Here is a 15,308-nt window from a genome sequence, read left to right on the forward strand (position 1 = left end):
GGGGGGGGTTGATTGCACCACACAATAGATTAATCATGCATGCCTAGATATTTTGGCCACCAGTTCGTACACAGGGGGAGAGAGGACTGCCTGTCTCTGGGTTTCCTCTCAGCTATGGGCTCTTCAGCGAGATGGGTGCTCTGGACCCAGTGTGTGTATTTTACCGCTCTGGAGAATGGTGAGTAGGATTGTGCTCTTTCTTAACACAAATTGACACAAAATCAGGAAGACAAGATGAGAAATATTGGTAGTTTAAAGTGTTAGCATAGTAGAGGGATCACAAACAACAAGAACGGTTGCTTTTTGTCTGAAATTCTTCACATGGATTTTAGTTATAATGAAAATTAAGGATTTACTTGTTACTTGTGTTATTCTGTTGCAAATACAAACCCCTTATAATTGACAGTGTAGACCCACAGTACAATAAAAGTTTATAGATTATAATGTTAAAAGTAGACCGATTTGACTTAGCTTCACACCATAGAGTTTTTGGACAGGTATGTTTGACTGCGAGGTTGCAGATTTTATTACCAAAAGTGTCTGTTGTAAAAAAAAAAAATTAGTAACAATTGATATGTACTTTTTTCAATTAGCAATACAAGTTGTGTACACAAATGGCTTTGCTTTAGAGTGATGAGCTTCATCAAACTAATTAACTACTGATTACATTTGCATTTAGAGCACTACTGAAAAGCAGCCCGTTTTAATACGGCCTTATATCAAATAAAGCCTATGTTTGTCATATTGAGTGTCTTGATTCCAAAGACTCTATACAGACTGCTGTTTAGAAACTGGTGATTGATAGTATGTTCATGAACACATCCCAGTGAAGTGGACTGTTGTTCCACTCAGTCTGTGACGGGGTTGGCTCACCCTCAAAGCTGTCAAGAGTAATTAACAAAGTAATATGCACACACACACACACACACACACAAACACACACACACACACACACACACACACACACCCACACACACACACACACACACACACACACACACACACACACACACACACACACACACACACACACACACACACACACACACACACACACACACACACACACACACAAAAGGCCTGGGGAGGACAGGAGGGGGAGGAGGTCATTATTCAGTATTGAAGGAGGAACGGTCTGCACGTCAACAGAGAAACTAGGAAGTTAAAAGCAGAATAAAACATGTGAATAAACCTTGTGTTGTCTTCCTGTTAACCATGAACTTGTCCTTCCAGGTCAATTTTTTTTTTTTTTTTAAGTGCTTTTCCGATGTTTTTGGCGCTTCTTCTGATTTATTTGTCTCTTTTTCCAGCTTTTGGTGCTTTTTAAAAAAAACAGAGCTGGTTTAGTAATAGGTTTTACACTTATTCTTGGAATTCATGGTCAACAAACCTTATTTATATCAAATTATACATAAGGTTTTAGTTAAAAAGGCAGAAATTATGAATTATTTTAACTAATAGTTAAGATCAGAGGATGTTGATGTTCCAGTCGACAGTCCGGATACTGTTTTGAAACCATTAAAAAAAAAAGAAAAAAAAAATTCAAATGCTATAAGATTAAATAAAACACCCCAAAAATTCAATAAAAGTAATCATTCATTTTACCTGAAGAATGTATGGAATCATCCATGTTATTTTTGGGAAAGTTGGTTGAAAGAAATCCATACTTCTGATATAAAACACTTTAAAAACGGGTCAAACTGACCCAAGGACAACACAAGGGTTAAAGAAATAACCCCTTCAATAAACTGTCTCTCATATTAGCTAGGTGATTAATTTTATTTGATTTTTTTTATTTATTTTTTGTGTCTTTTCCCACCATATTAATGGACACAGTTGCACTCAGGGTAACCATGAGGGAATCCAGTCTAAAGGTGGTTCAAGGGGATGTTGTTGTGCTGCCTTGCTCCTTCTTCACCTCCAGCCCACTCTCCAGACTCAACGTTATCTGGACTCTGGCACCCTTCTCCAGTCCAGAAATCCCAATGCAGGTCTCAATCCCAACAAACACATGCACGCATGCACGCCTTACAAATTGAACAGATATTTCAAGCATGGCCTTTATCAGGTATTTTATCATAACCTCCTAGCTGGTAAAACACAGTCCTAAAAAACGGAATCTGCTGCAATGTGAAGAATGAGGTTGGGGGAGAACGTATTTATTTATTTTTGTCTTCTGCAACTATAACTTCATTGCAGGAGCTGTTAGTAAAGGTGAAGGTAATTACATCTTTCCAAAAGGAAACCTGATTTTAATTCTGATGCAAACAGCCACATAATACCTTCTACGAAACACAACAAGCCTCTCCATATTTTGATGGTCTGAAACTACTTATTAATGGCTGCTCTCACCTCCAGGTGATTGTATATGACCATGGACAGGTGATTGAAGACCCTTCACTCATTGGCAGGGTGGGTTTTACAGGTATGACCATTTAAATCCTTTTCATCCGAGGGCCTATTAACGCGTATGGTTATTTTGACAAACAAGACATTTCTTTTTGTTTGAGCTCTTCGTTTACACGCAAACAGAGAATTTGCCTGTGAAAATGAGTCTTTCTAAAAACTCCGGTCAGAGTGGAGGTTTTGGAAATCTTTTTTTGCACGTTTGCACGTAAACTGAGACAAACAGAGGTTTAAGCAGCCAAGGATTTGTTGCTATTTCTGGGATTCTGATTGGCTAACATGGGCTTGAGCTTCTCCTTACACTGCCACCTAAAGGTTAGGCATTGACGGCGTATATACAGGGGTACGTGTTAACAAACACTTTTTTGAAAACTGACAGCTATTATTTTTGAAACCGCAGAGGCTGAAATGTCCGTTTATGAAAATAGCCAGCCACGTGTCAACGTAGTCTGAAATGGGATGTTTTGGAATTTGTCTCTCAAGGACGGTTATAATTCTGTGTATTTTTTTATGGGATAAAAACACAATTCTTTAATGTAAACCAACTGCAGGTATTCCCTGGAGTGCAGATATTGTCCTGAATGACACACGTGTAACAGATGCTGGAATTTACCGCTGCATGGTCAATAATCCACCAGAGGCAGCAGATCCCGGCATAGGAGAGTTGGAGCTTAGTATTCTGGGTAAGTGTATCATATACTGTCCAGTTCTGCTAGAGAAAGCCTGTTCAAAGGCACTTCCACATTTGAAGCAATCATCATTGAATATACTGTAAATTAGGGATGTATCTATTTATTATTTAAGGATGATTTGCATATCTGCCAAAAAGAAGGGCCAAACAGGTTAAAGGTCCAGTGTGTAACGTGTTTAGTTGTTCATTATCAAAATCGGTGTGGCCCGTTCACAAACTTGTCCTATTTCATGAATATTTACCACCACCATCAATTCCAAGTATTCCTATTAAGTTGACATTTTAAATTTCCATGAACTGGTGTAGACGCTTCATATTCATGCGCCATATTGAAATTTGTTAGCCGATAAGAGACATACAAGACATACTGCTGCTCTCCTACCAGCCTGTTCCCGGCCTCGGCAAGTTTGAAGAAGGGAACATGAAGGACCACATGTATTCAAAATCCAAATTTCAAGAACAGGAGTCTTCTTCTTTGCCCAGAAAAAGAACAATATTGAAAAGAGCAAAAGACCGGCTTCTTGAAGCGTGAAGGCCACAGTAGCTGTAATACGTACTTGGAACTGCGTGGCGTAAGAGAGTTGATTGTGGTACGATCTCAGCGCTAGATGGGAGAAATTCCTACACATTGAACTTTTAAGATAATCTAACAGTACTTTTTAGCCATGCTAGCAGCAAGTCTCCAATCATGGTTATATCGGTCCACTACTTGCCCAGCCTGAAATACTTCAACATTTAATGGATTGCCCTGGGTGGTCTTGGGTGGCGCTGACCGCCGGATGGATGCCGCAGCTCGGTGCTGGTGCAAAACAGCCTCAGGAAAGAACTTTTTTTGGTGGAACATGTACTTTCAAAGGTTGCTTTAGTGGTGCAACAGAAAACATTAAACAGATAGCCTAGCTAGCTGTCTTGAATTACCCTGCAGAGATCTGAGGCATAGTTAACCATAGTCCTCATAAATTAAACAGTTTAACATTCTAACGCAAAGAAAGGTGACGATCATAAGGCTGTAAAGAGTGACATCCGGCAGAATTTCCAGTGGCAATGAACCAATCCCGGAAGTTGACCGTTGATTTTTTGTCTAATGCGCAACATCAGGTCAAAAGTCTTGCCAATGCTTTGGTTTGAATACCTGCAGCACTAATGGCATTCCATCAACCTCAGCTGTACTTTAGTGCTAATTATCAAATGTTAGCATACTAACATGCTAACATTACACTTAAATTGTGAACATAGCAAACATTAAATCTGCTTTCCCATTGAGCGCAATCTAGCATGCTGATGTAAGCATTACAATCAAAGCTGTGTTTACTGTATAGCCTAACAGAGCCACTAGCATGTCTGGAGACTATTGTTAACAATAGGTCAGTATTATTCTGTTAATTTTACAGATAAGTGATACAATCCCAGATAAATAACCAACTTGTAGAGAAATACAATCTCAGTTCAACAATCTCAGTTCAGGTTAGACTCACAGTGGGACATTGAAACACTGAAATGCTTGGATCTATTTGATCTATAGATCTATTTCCACTGCATTACATCCTTTTAGAAACTCATCTCCTGATTACTTTTGTAGCTCCACCTTCTCTGCCCCTGTGCCAGTGGGATGGAGACATCGATATGGGAGGAAGTGTCACACTGTCCTGCTCGGTGGTGGAAGGCGTCCCCACTCCAGAGATCCGCTGGGATAAACTCAATCCAGAGGAAATCACACTTCCTATCAACATGGAGGGTCAGTGCTACACAGACACACACTTGCACGCAAAGGACTCTTTGGCAAAATCATAATCATCTTGCATGAAGGTCATCATTTTTTATATTTAAAGGCTACTAAAGATCTCAAAGATGGAGTAGATAGAACAGTGATAAAGCCTCAATGACATACTACAACAAGCATATTCAGTAATAATAAAGTCATTCACCCCCTTACAAGAAAAGATAACCCTGATGACATCCCTATGACATCATCAGGCTTATTTTATTAAACTTGACAAAGCTCCGCCAGAGCAACAGAAGACTTTATACAACTGTTTTCACAGGCTATGTGAAGAGTAATCCAAACTTACTGTGTAAAATCAGCGGAGTGCTCCTTTAGGCATGTGATTTGTAGGAAATAATTTACACCATTGAGCTTGCATGTTTCATCTTCTTAACTCATTAGTTCAACACCAGTAATGTCACTGTGTCTCCTGTCTCAGGAGATCTCTCAGGCTCCGTCCAAATTGTCAATGTTACATCTCAGACATCCGGCCTGTATCGCTGCTCTGCCACTAACCTCCTGGGAACAGCAAACTGCTACGTCAACCTCTCCATCTACACCAGTAAGTCCATCTATGTTCACCCATAATTCTTTCTTCCTCTTTTCACTGCGGCCACCTGAATGATTTTCCTTTTAATATGACCGTTTTGTCTTTCTCTGCAGCGCCAGACAGTTCTTCAGGCATGCTGCAGGGTGTACTGCTCACCCTGTCCATGAGCTTGGTGTTACTGGCGCTGCTGGTGCTCGTGCTGTGGCTCCATCGCACGGGACAGGACGGGGGGTGGAGGGAAGGGAAAGAAGAGGAGTGTTATAATGAGATACGGTATACTCCGTCTCTAATGAAGCGCTCGTTTGTTTGATTTCTCAACATCCACAGGAATTAAATTTATTTTTTAAAGACATGTTTCAACCCAGGTATCAAACAAAAGACTGTTTCATATAAATAATGGATTTTGGAATGGATGACAGCCTAGCCAGTTCTTCCTGTTTACTACTATACAGCATCAACTTTTGACATAAATGCCCAAGTTTCCAATAGGTGTGGTATTTTAGGTGCAGGCATGATCTACAGTTGTACGGCTTGTACTACTTTCATGCTTTTCCAAATTCCCTCAGAATCAGGAGGCCAATAAAGTTACATGATAAAACTCAAGATCCCCTGGCTTTAACGATTAACCCAGAAATAAACCAAAAGACAAGCACGGTCCAAACATGATTGCAGACGGTGTAGGTCATCATGGTTGCATTAACAAATATGTAATAAAATAGTTATTTGTATAAGCACACTCTTGTGGCAGCATATTAATTAGTACTGGATGTTGATCACAAGTACTGCATGCACCTGAATGTTGTCACAGCACACTAACAGAGTGGAGAGAAAGCTACAGACCAGGAAGGAGCTGGAGGCGGGTGAGCTGAAGCAGAAGGCTGCTGCCCCACAGAATCAGTCGGACATGCTGTGGAGTGTCAAGAAGGCAAAACAGACTGAAAAAGCCCATCAGGTGTGTTTTCTCTGTAAGAAAGAAAAGAAACTGCAGAAAGTACAAATCTGCAGAGGTGTCGTTAAACCGTTCAGTATAAGTTTCTGCTGTCACATTATTGCGTTTTAACTTATTTAAAGGTTTGTATGTCTGCATCAGTGGCTGCATATTTCAGATAACTAAACTGAGTCAGAGGTTAAGAAGGTTAATTGCTTGCTGTGTTTAGCAAGCAGGCAAGTTTACTTTCTTGCTTTTCTTGATTTTTCTTTCCGGTTTAGAATATTCAGCACTGAAGCACTACTGATGATGCACACTAGACAAAGTTATTATAATTGTTATGGTTTCAAAATAAATACAAATTAATGTAAAGTCTTAGGATTCCCTGGACCCCAAAAAAAGGACAAAAAAAACAAAGACAAAAAACACTCACAGCAGTTGATTTGCAAACGATGACACAAAAACCTTTAATTTAAATAGGAGAAAAAAACAAACATAAAAAACTGTACAGAACATTGAACATCGACTTAAAAGTTCTTAAATAAAAGACCCCCTGCCAAAATAACTAAAACGATAACAAAGTGGGATGGTGTATGATACATTTTGTGCAAAAGAAGTATTAAATGATTTTTCCCAAACTGCACATTTCAATGTGAAGATTGCCTCTCTCCACTCAGCTCCCCCCTTTGATGGGTAAACACAAGATACCCTCCCCTAAACCTCAAAACGGTGTAATAAATGTAAAAGAACCCAAAATCCAATAATAATAAAATAGATTTATATTTTAAATATATATTCATATACGAAACATGCTGTACATCATTTCAGAAATTAAGAAATCCCTTTTTATTGACCCCCAGGTCTGTCCGTTAACTTGTGCTTTCCACACGCCCAGCAAAATAATAAAAATACTGCGTCGCTTTGGATCCAAGATGAATGGGGAGAAGAGAAAAACAGAAAACAGTAGTGATCAAAAAGTCTGTTTTTCCTGAGTTGAGGGAGATACTAACCTGTTTTGAGAGGGATACTAATGCACTTTTCACCTGTCGCAGCTTCTTCACAGCCGAGACTGACAAAAATAGCACGGCTGTTAAAAAGTTTTACGTTTTTTTTTAAAGGAGAAAAAAAAAAGTTTTATACTTTGTGTTTGCGCCTTATTAATAATTTTGAAAGGAGCTGAACAGCAGTCAAAGTGATTCAACAAAATGCGTCTCTAACAGGATGCAGAACATATTTAAATCCAGAGAGAAAAAATGCTGTAAAGGGGGGCCATCTTTTGTAATGTCAGTGTGACCCGGTACTCCACCTGGCTCATTACCCTGGCACTTATTCTTTTATCCCCCTTTCAAGTTTCCTCCTTTTGAATAAAAAGTCTTCCAGCAGAAAAAGTAAATTTCTCGCCCATTACAGACCCTGAGAACGCTGGCCTCCTTTCAAGTTTCCTAAAGGGGAATACTGCTTCTAAGATATAATTTGGTGAGAAAAAAAAAAGCATACGAGGCAAGTCTTCTGTCAACAACTGATGCTAAAGCACAAGGTTATTTCAGAATCATTCAACCACTGCAGACAACACGTGGAGACAAAGACACATTTGGGGTCGCATTTGGTCACGCTGCAAGCTTCTTTTTGTGTGAGCTACATCAACCCTCAATCAGTGTTTTAATTTGCTTCTCACAGTGGTGGAACAAAGAGTGCAGGAGTGGGAAACCAACTTAAAGTGACTTCTCAGGAATACTTCCAGTTATATTAAGAGACTTTAAAAAAACAAAAAAAACAGCCATTAGTGAGATGATACAAATGTGATGACACCATACAAATTGAGAGAGGGGTGGGGGGGGGGGTACAGTTAACAGAAGGCAGATTTCCAATTTGTTACATCATCACAACATATTGACAAACCCTGTTAAAGATATCTGTAAGACAATATTAATAAAATAAATATTCCACCTTTGCTCTCAGTATTTATTCAACTTTGTTTATTTCCAACTAAAACGCTGGATTTGACTGTAGAAACAGCAGTAGTAGTGGGTATATTAGTAGCAGGAGATGCAAAAGCAGTAGTATAGTAACGGGAAGGGCCATACTGCAGGCAAAGAAAACAGAGCTCCCCACACAAAGCAGACTGGGTCCCTTTTATTAGAAAGTCATGAGCTGAGGGGATCTGATCAGAGAGGGTTTCAATGATCGGTCATCCAAAGAAAACAAACTTGGTGCACCTATTCAAGTAATAAAAAAAAAAAAAAAAAGAAGACATTCCACCCAAACAAAAAGGCTTTAAGTTCCTAACACTTCCAGTTTGTAGGTCTGTGATCGACACAATTTTCACAGATTGGAATCCCCCTCCGCTTGATCAATGGACACCAGCTCTGTCCGAAGTCAACCCACATCACTGTGTTGCTAGTCAGATTCAGGACTTGTTTCCAGGCCTAAATAGACTGTAAACTAGCAGTTAAAGCACCACATGTTGGCTGGGATGGAAGGGCATTTTTTTCCCCCTGAAACTTGCTTCAAGACAGAACTGTTGAGTGTTTATGTTGTCAGGCACCTCTGTAGGAAATAGGCCAGAGGACAGAGATGACATTTTGGTGGGGTGTGTTTTTTTTTCTTCTTGTTGAATATGTATAATGTGCAGGGAAGGAGAAAAAGGGGAGGCTCCTGAAATTGGTCAACATACTGTTAAATATTGTTTGACACGCAACTGTAGGTCCGGTGAGGATGGTAATATGGGGAAAAAACAAAACAAGGCTTATCATGGTTTCCATATATCCTTCACCTGCACATACAGCAACATACTGTAGGAGCTTTTTTTTTTTTTTTTTTTTTTTTTAATTGGTTATGCAATGAAAACTGCTGCAGCAGATGCCAAAGTCTGAGGCGATCCCCTATTCTCCAGTATAGAAAAATAATAAATCCTCAAGCAAAATATCCCTTATAATTGCACTGGCCTTTCCGGCCTGTCACTACTGTTCCAACCAAAAGGTTGTCCATAGAGACACCAAGTGCCTTTGTCAGAAAACAAAGATAAGAACGAGTATATCGTCAGAAGTCATGATGAAAGCTGACTTTGGAAAAAACAGGTACGCTGAAATCATTTTATGATCTGACGTGCATCAGTTCAGCATGCTGTCAGATGTTTAACTCCTTTGGCAGAGAAGGAGAGGGGTGATGTGTAAATAACCAAATCCATCCAGTATTGCAGTGGGCCGTAAGAGGTTAAGGTTGATGGAATGAGTCCAGTAGGTGGAATGAGTCTGGTCTGGGCGGGCCAGGCCCGGTCCAGATTCGACCGCGGTGTGCTTTCACTGCAGAGCATGTCACTCGGGGTCTCCCAGTGCAGACTCAGCGCAGGTGCTCAAGTAAAGGCAGCTCTGTGGATTCCTCTCGGGGGGTAGGGGGGTCCCCTGCAGTCAGCAGAGTGGGATCCAGCGTCTGAGTGGCTCCCAGAGGATCTTGTGTCAGAATGGCCTCTTGTAGGGGTGCAGGAGTAGGCTGTAAAATAAAGAAAAAAAGTTCAGCCGAGAAAATTACCATTCCACTTAAACACATGACTTGCAATTTTTCAAAAGCATGAAAACATTCAAGTTGATTTAGGTATATATTCATCAGCAACATCTCTCAGTCTCCACGGACTAGGGCTGGGCGCAGAACGTCAATACTCTAATGGCATCAAACGAAATACACCGATCCTTTGAGTATCGGAAAATTATTTATCTTTCGGTACCAAATTTTGGTACCTGAGAGAGCGTAATTGCAAGTTTATCTTTCTGCATATCGACAGAGAGCCGAGCTCCGACACACACAAGCAGAGGTGCGGCTCTGCAGTTTTGTTGAAGTCGCAGTGAGTCATGGCATAGTCGATAAAGTGGTTTCAAGTGTGGTTACAGTTATTCAAAACTTCTCGCAGACAGCGATATATTAATGGCAAGGCAAAAGCGGTCGCAGTGCTGTTGACGTTACACTTGCTCTGACACAACCTGGCCCAACAGTGGTTTCTATGCCCTGATGACTGACTGAGAGGCTGAGGTTGTAAGGCAAAGGCAATTTATTTCTACAGCACCTTTCAGCAACAAGGCACTTACACTCCTTTGCACTTAAGTTAGTTCTGCATTACAGTAGTTCAATGTTAACAAGGCAGTCATAGGGCTGCACAATTAATCGGATTTTAATCATGATCACAATTTTGGCTTCCCACGATCAAATTTGCGTGACTGTGCAATATTTTAAATGCGTCATTTCATCAAACGCCTAGGGTTGTTTTGCAAAGCCAATCTACTGCTCCCTAAACCACTGTCTGATCATGTGCCAGTCAGTTGTTCCCTGCATCGTGCAGCTTAGTTTCTAGATGTAGACAGTCGCAGAGGACAGAGTACCGTGAGGAAAATTCCACAACAGATAGCAGTCGGTCATTTGTCGGTCACGAGGTTTACCAGTAAACGCAACATTTTGTCCCGTCTGTGTTTTTCAGACAACAGCAGTGACCAGTGCTAGTTGGTGCTAATTAGTGTTTGTTAGCTCACAGGGCTCTAGGGTGCGAGTCATATTTTTCCCAGGTTGCACCTAACGTCCTCGCATCCGCTGCTTCTCCACAAACTAAGCAATGTTGCTTATATCGATATGGTTTAATTTTGCGTTACATGACCCATTTCTTCTGTAAAGCGGTGCTTGTGTTGGATCTCTCTTACTCTTCGCGGCCTGGGCGAGATGGCCAGAATATCACAGTTCATAAAAATGCAGCGCAGTGACGATACAGACATTTCATACATACGTGGAAATCTACTGACTCGCTATTGACCCGTGCTGGACCCATTCATAATGAGTCAGCCGTCTCTCTGTGAGTAGGGTCCATCGCACTGTCAATATGCAGTTTGCATTAAAAGGTCTTTGCTGTTTACATTCCTTTGCATTTTAGTTGCTTTAGTATTAGCCTGTTCACAATGCAATTTGTGTATTTATTTATTATTTATAATATGTTCATGTTGTGGAAAAAAGGTTTCTCTTTTTTTTGTTAATTTTGACCCAGTTGGGATTGATACCAATCCTGAGTTTCTGACTGGCGCACCCCTATCCAAAAACACAACCACTGGTTTTAATGTTACTCTGACTGAGCAGTGATACCAACATTTTCAAATTTTGAACAGTTTTGATTCACAATTAAGGTGTAAAAAAAAGAAGTTGTCTTTAATGTATTTGTGTTGATGTTGAAATGGAATTTAAAACATATGCCATTGAAAAAGTATCGTTAGGAACCGGTATCGAAACAGAGGTATTGAAATTGGCACTGTATCAAAATATTTTTAACGATGACAAGCCCTACCGCTGAACAGGAGATGAAAAGTCCACTTAATGTTGCTTATCAACAGTCAAGTAAACAATTGCTGAGCAATTTTGATCATAATTTGACAAAACGTTGCATAGTTCTGACCAACTTCCTGTTTGTGTTCCTCAACTGCAAGAACCATTCAATATCCGCTGAATATAAATTTAGTAGGTAAGTCTTATATTCATAATGTTGGTTATTGCCCTATTCTGTAGTTAAAAGAATTCAAAATTCTGGTAGTAACACAAAAATAATGATTATTTTCCCTACTGCTTAATGTTTTAATGAGATTGATTCATTTGGCTGTGGGCTGAACAACTAAAGTTACATACAAGTGAACAGTAAAAGACCAGCAGCCTACTCACCTGTGTGCGTATGGTCTGTACTGTTATTCCTTCCCCCTCCACTGCAGTAGTTCCATTAAAGCCCTTCCTGCCAGAAAAACTCCACTTGCCAAAGTGGCTCTCATAGTGTAGTCCGCCTCCCTGGCCGAGGCCAGCCCGCTGGCCTGCTCTGTGCCCCGAGTTGTCCAGGAGGCTCGCTGGGCAGATGCGCTCTGGGACTTGCAGAGGAGGAGGAGCCATAGAGCTGCTAAAGGAAAAGTGGGAGGTGGACAGCTGCTGGCACAGGAGCCCCTGGATTGAGGATGTCCGCTGAAGGGTTGTGAGCAGTCCTGCCTCCATCCTGCCCTCTGATTGGCTAAGCAGAGCTAATGGGAGAGGTTGGGGGTGGTGAGGCCAGCTCTGGGTTGGACCTACAGGGTTGTCTGTACCTGAAATGCCAGGAAAACCATTTCATTTAGTCATTTTTAATTAATTAAAAACAATCTAAATTATTCAGCTTGCGTTCCTTGTAAAATGAAAGGCAAGAACTGCTCCTAATACATATTAGACATCTGAGACTGGCCAGCTGAACGTTTAGACCAGAAGCAAGCATTGTTGAATGTATGAACGACATCAGGCTAAAACGAAAGAACAGAACAGTTTAACTATTTAAGCAATCTATAATAACTTTGTTTCACCATTAAAAAAAATTAAGACTTTTAAAGATCATTATTGATGAAATGAAATTAATTAAATTAAATTTGGGTTAATGACAGAAGGAACTACAAAACCACAGAATTAAAAAAAAAAGACATAGCGCTGCCGAAGTATTAGAGGTAGCATTACATGACGTAGGAAATTAAGACCGGTTTAAAATCATTTTAAGACCTAGAATACTTTTTAAGACCCAGCGGAAACCCTGTTATTACAACAAAATCAGTGCTTGGTTTCAGGTCTTACCCATGAAGGGCTGGACAGTGGTGATGTGCTGCTGGGGAAGGCTGGAGGCGGGTGTACTCTGGGTGGTGTGAACGGCTGGGTTGGTGGAGATGGAGGTGGAGCCGCCTCCACAGTCTGAGTCCTCAATGTTTCCCCCGCTGTTGCAGCCTGCACCACAACCTTTCTGTAACCTGCAGAGGGACATAAATTAGATTTACAATGTTCGCACTTGCTGTCTCCAAAAGACTTGTGTCACATAAAGTACAAACCACGTACCTGTCCCAGCTACTGATGAGCCATGTGTAAATGTTGTGTGGGCTGACAGGGCCTCCCCAAACTGACCGAAGCTGGTTGTGCCCCCCGGCGTATGAGGTGGTGAGGGGGGACACGTAGATGGGGTAGCCGATCGGCTGGTCGCATGAGGAGTTAATCATATTTCTCAGGGCCTGTTTGGCGTTTTGAATGCTACCACGCTCTGGGTTACGGTTGCGCAGGAAAACCAGCTCCTGCTGTTGGCCTGCCCACAGCCCACGCACACACTCTCTGTTCACCTGCAGGCATGCAGCAAAAAGAGGTCAGTGGAGTGCAGGGGAGGACAGGCTGAACATAAACAACACAGCCCTTATCTGGTTCAGGGCAGGAAAAAGCATCCTGTACATAAAGCAACTGAATTTCATAGAAAAATAGGATTAATTAACCAACAAACTCATACAGCAATAGTTAAGTAAACAAGCCAGAGATTACAAGACACCAAGTAATAAAGAGTAAGAGCTGTAACCTTGATAACTCTGAAGCTGAGGAACCTCTTGTTAAGCATGATGATCTTGTACTCGTCGCTGCCGTCATCCATGATGTGGCGTAGTGCCAGCAGTGAAGGCATGTTTGCTAGAATGGCGCTGCGCCACACGGGGTCACCCTCGTGAGATATCAACATCTTCTCCTCATTGGCAGTGATGGCGTCATACAGAACCATAGGATCCTCATACTCATCTGGAGATGTGAAATGGTCCTGAGGAAACGCAGAATACAGGGTTGGTCTCAGTTCAGGGATAAAAACTGTCATTCTAACCTCAGGGCTAGTTGTCTTCTTCTTCCTCCTCTACCTGATGTAATTTGAGGGACATTCGCACTCCTGGTGCCACAACTCGGTTCAGCAGGTCCATATCTGCAAACACCCATTCATCCCTGGGAGACGTGATGCGGAAGTCTCCCTTGAAGAGTGCATGGAGGCCATAGAGAAATGGCTCCAAGCTGTCAAACAGAGAAACAACAACAGTTGCATATTGGGTAGTGACAGGTGGTAATAACCACAGTGAGAGACAAGGTTGTGTGCCTTACCTTGCAGACATGCTGTGGGAGGCCGTGCCCAGAGCTCGTCTTCCCAGGATACACAGCCCAAAACAGAGGCTGACAAGTGGAGAATCTCTTTCACAAGTCACCGGCTACAACACAATAGAGAAGTTGGACAAAAGGTAAAATATTGTACTTTTTTGTTCACAAATACTATTCAGGATTATATTTTAAATATGGATTCTGATCAGAAGTTAAAATTGTGGAATTCTATTGTGAATAAGAGTCTAACCGTTTGACGCCTGCTGTTGCAATACTGAATCCAGTCTAGGTAAACCATGCAGAATGAGGAGGGGGTAATGCCAGAGGCCCTGTGGTCATAGTCCTCATCGATGTTGAGGTTGAAGGTGGGGTCACTGTCTACATAGTTAGGCCCGAGACAAGGCCGTAGAGCCTCCTGTATTGTCTCATTTGTCAGCCACTCCTCCATCTTAGAAGATCGACTCACATAGTAGATGATACTCTGATGAAGAAAACAAACACATCAAGGCTAGAGGTTTCAATTTCAGCACAAAGCTTGGATGCAAAGTGTGTGCACATTTTACATTGCTATTGAATCTTCAAAATAGAAAACCTATTGTTCAGTCCCACCGTGATTGGTTATACCTAGGTCTGAACTCAATCAGGCCTTCAGCAGTAATGGTCGATATGCAATATAATCGCTACAAAATTAGCCTACAATAGTGCAATATAATTAAAATCTCTATCGTGATAAGGCATGTTGATAACGCAATCTACCGCAAAATTTAGAGCCAAGAGCTGCAACCGGCTGCAACGCATCTTTGTCATCTTGAGTAAACATGGCCAAAAGTGAAAGGGAAGAGCTGGTTAAAAAAAAGATTGGTTCAACATCCATTATTTGGACTTGGTTTGGATTTAAACCGCTACAACGGACCCGTGGTCCAGTCGTACCATGGAGCCTTTCATCAGCCTGACAAATCACTATATAAACGGACGATTGGAATCTTGGCAGCCGGTGTTTGCAAACGTCGTACTTCCCAGCTGAACTACGCTGCCGTGTGTGTGAGTGTGTGAGTGTGTG

The 15,308-nt window shown here is 41.3% G+C and overlaps 2 protein-coding genes across 5 annotated transcripts in view; one reads left to right on the plus strand and one right to left on the minus strand.

Moving 5' to 3' along the window:
- The first annotated feature begins 6 nt into the window (after positions 1-6).
- zgc:165604 (immunoglobulin superfamily member 11) lies at positions 7-6,007 on the plus strand. The gene is made up of 7 exons (XM_032532868.1): positions 7-178; positions 1,837-1,991; positions 2,359-2,425; positions 2,958-3,089; positions 4,677-4,832; positions 5,299-5,421; positions 5,523-6,007. Exons 1-7 carry the CDS (start codon positions 40-42, stop codon positions 5,717-5,719), a joined length of 969 nt encoding a protein of 322 aa, XP_032388759.1. The 5' UTR covers positions 7-39; the 3' UTR covers positions 5,720-6,007.
- Positions 6,008-8,285: 2,278 nt separating this feature from the next.
- Positions 8,286-15,308, minus strand: part of LOC116699995 (pecanex-like protein 1) — a 25,481-nt gene continuing 18,458 nt past the window's right edge. For all 4 annotated transcript variants that reach the window (XM_032532769.1, XM_032532768.1, XM_032532766.1 and 1 more), the window contains exons 29-36: positions 14,499-14,729; positions 14,255-14,358; positions 14,020-14,167; positions 13,695-13,925; positions 13,193-13,467; positions 12,938-13,107; positions 12,020-12,426; positions 8,286-9,826 (exon numbers count right to left, since the gene is read on the minus strand). In XM_032532769.1, the coding sequence (XP_032388660.1) occupies positions 9,677-9,826; positions 12,020-12,426; positions 12,938-13,107; positions 13,193-13,467; positions 13,695-13,925; positions 14,020-14,167; positions 14,255-14,358; positions 14,499-14,729 (1,716 nt within the window). In that variant the 3' untranslated portion in view covers positions 8,286-9,676. The remainder of the gene's footprint in view (positions 9,827-12,019; positions 12,427-12,937; positions 13,108-13,192; positions 13,468-13,694; positions 13,926-14,019; positions 14,168-14,254; positions 14,359-14,498; positions 14,730-15,308) is intronic.

The sequence above is a fragment of the Etheostoma spectabile genome, chromosome 13 (genome assembly GCF_008692095.1).
Source record: "Etheostoma spectabile isolate EspeVRDwgs_2016 chromosome 13, UIUC_Espe_1.0, whole genome shotgun sequence".
In the NCBI taxonomy this organism is placed as follows: Eukaryota; Metazoa; Chordata; class Actinopteri; order Perciformes; family Percidae; genus Etheostoma; species Etheostoma spectabile.

What these genes read in the sequence shown, in the direction of transcription:
- zgc:165604 (XM_032532868.1), top strand. Translation starts at nt 40, where the DNA reads ATGCCTAGATATTTTGGCCACCAGTTCGTACACAGGGGGAGAGAGGAC. An exon ending in TGGCAGGGTGGGTTTTACAG is followed by an intron (nt 2,426 to 2,957) that starts GTATGACCATTT and finishes AACCAACTGCAG; the next exon opens with GTATTCCCTGGAGTGCAGAT. An exon ending in GTTGGAGCTTAGTATTCTGG is followed by an intron (nt 3,090 to 4,676) that starts GTAAGTGTATCA and finishes TTACTTTTGTAG; the next exon opens with CTCCACCTTCTCTGCCCCTG.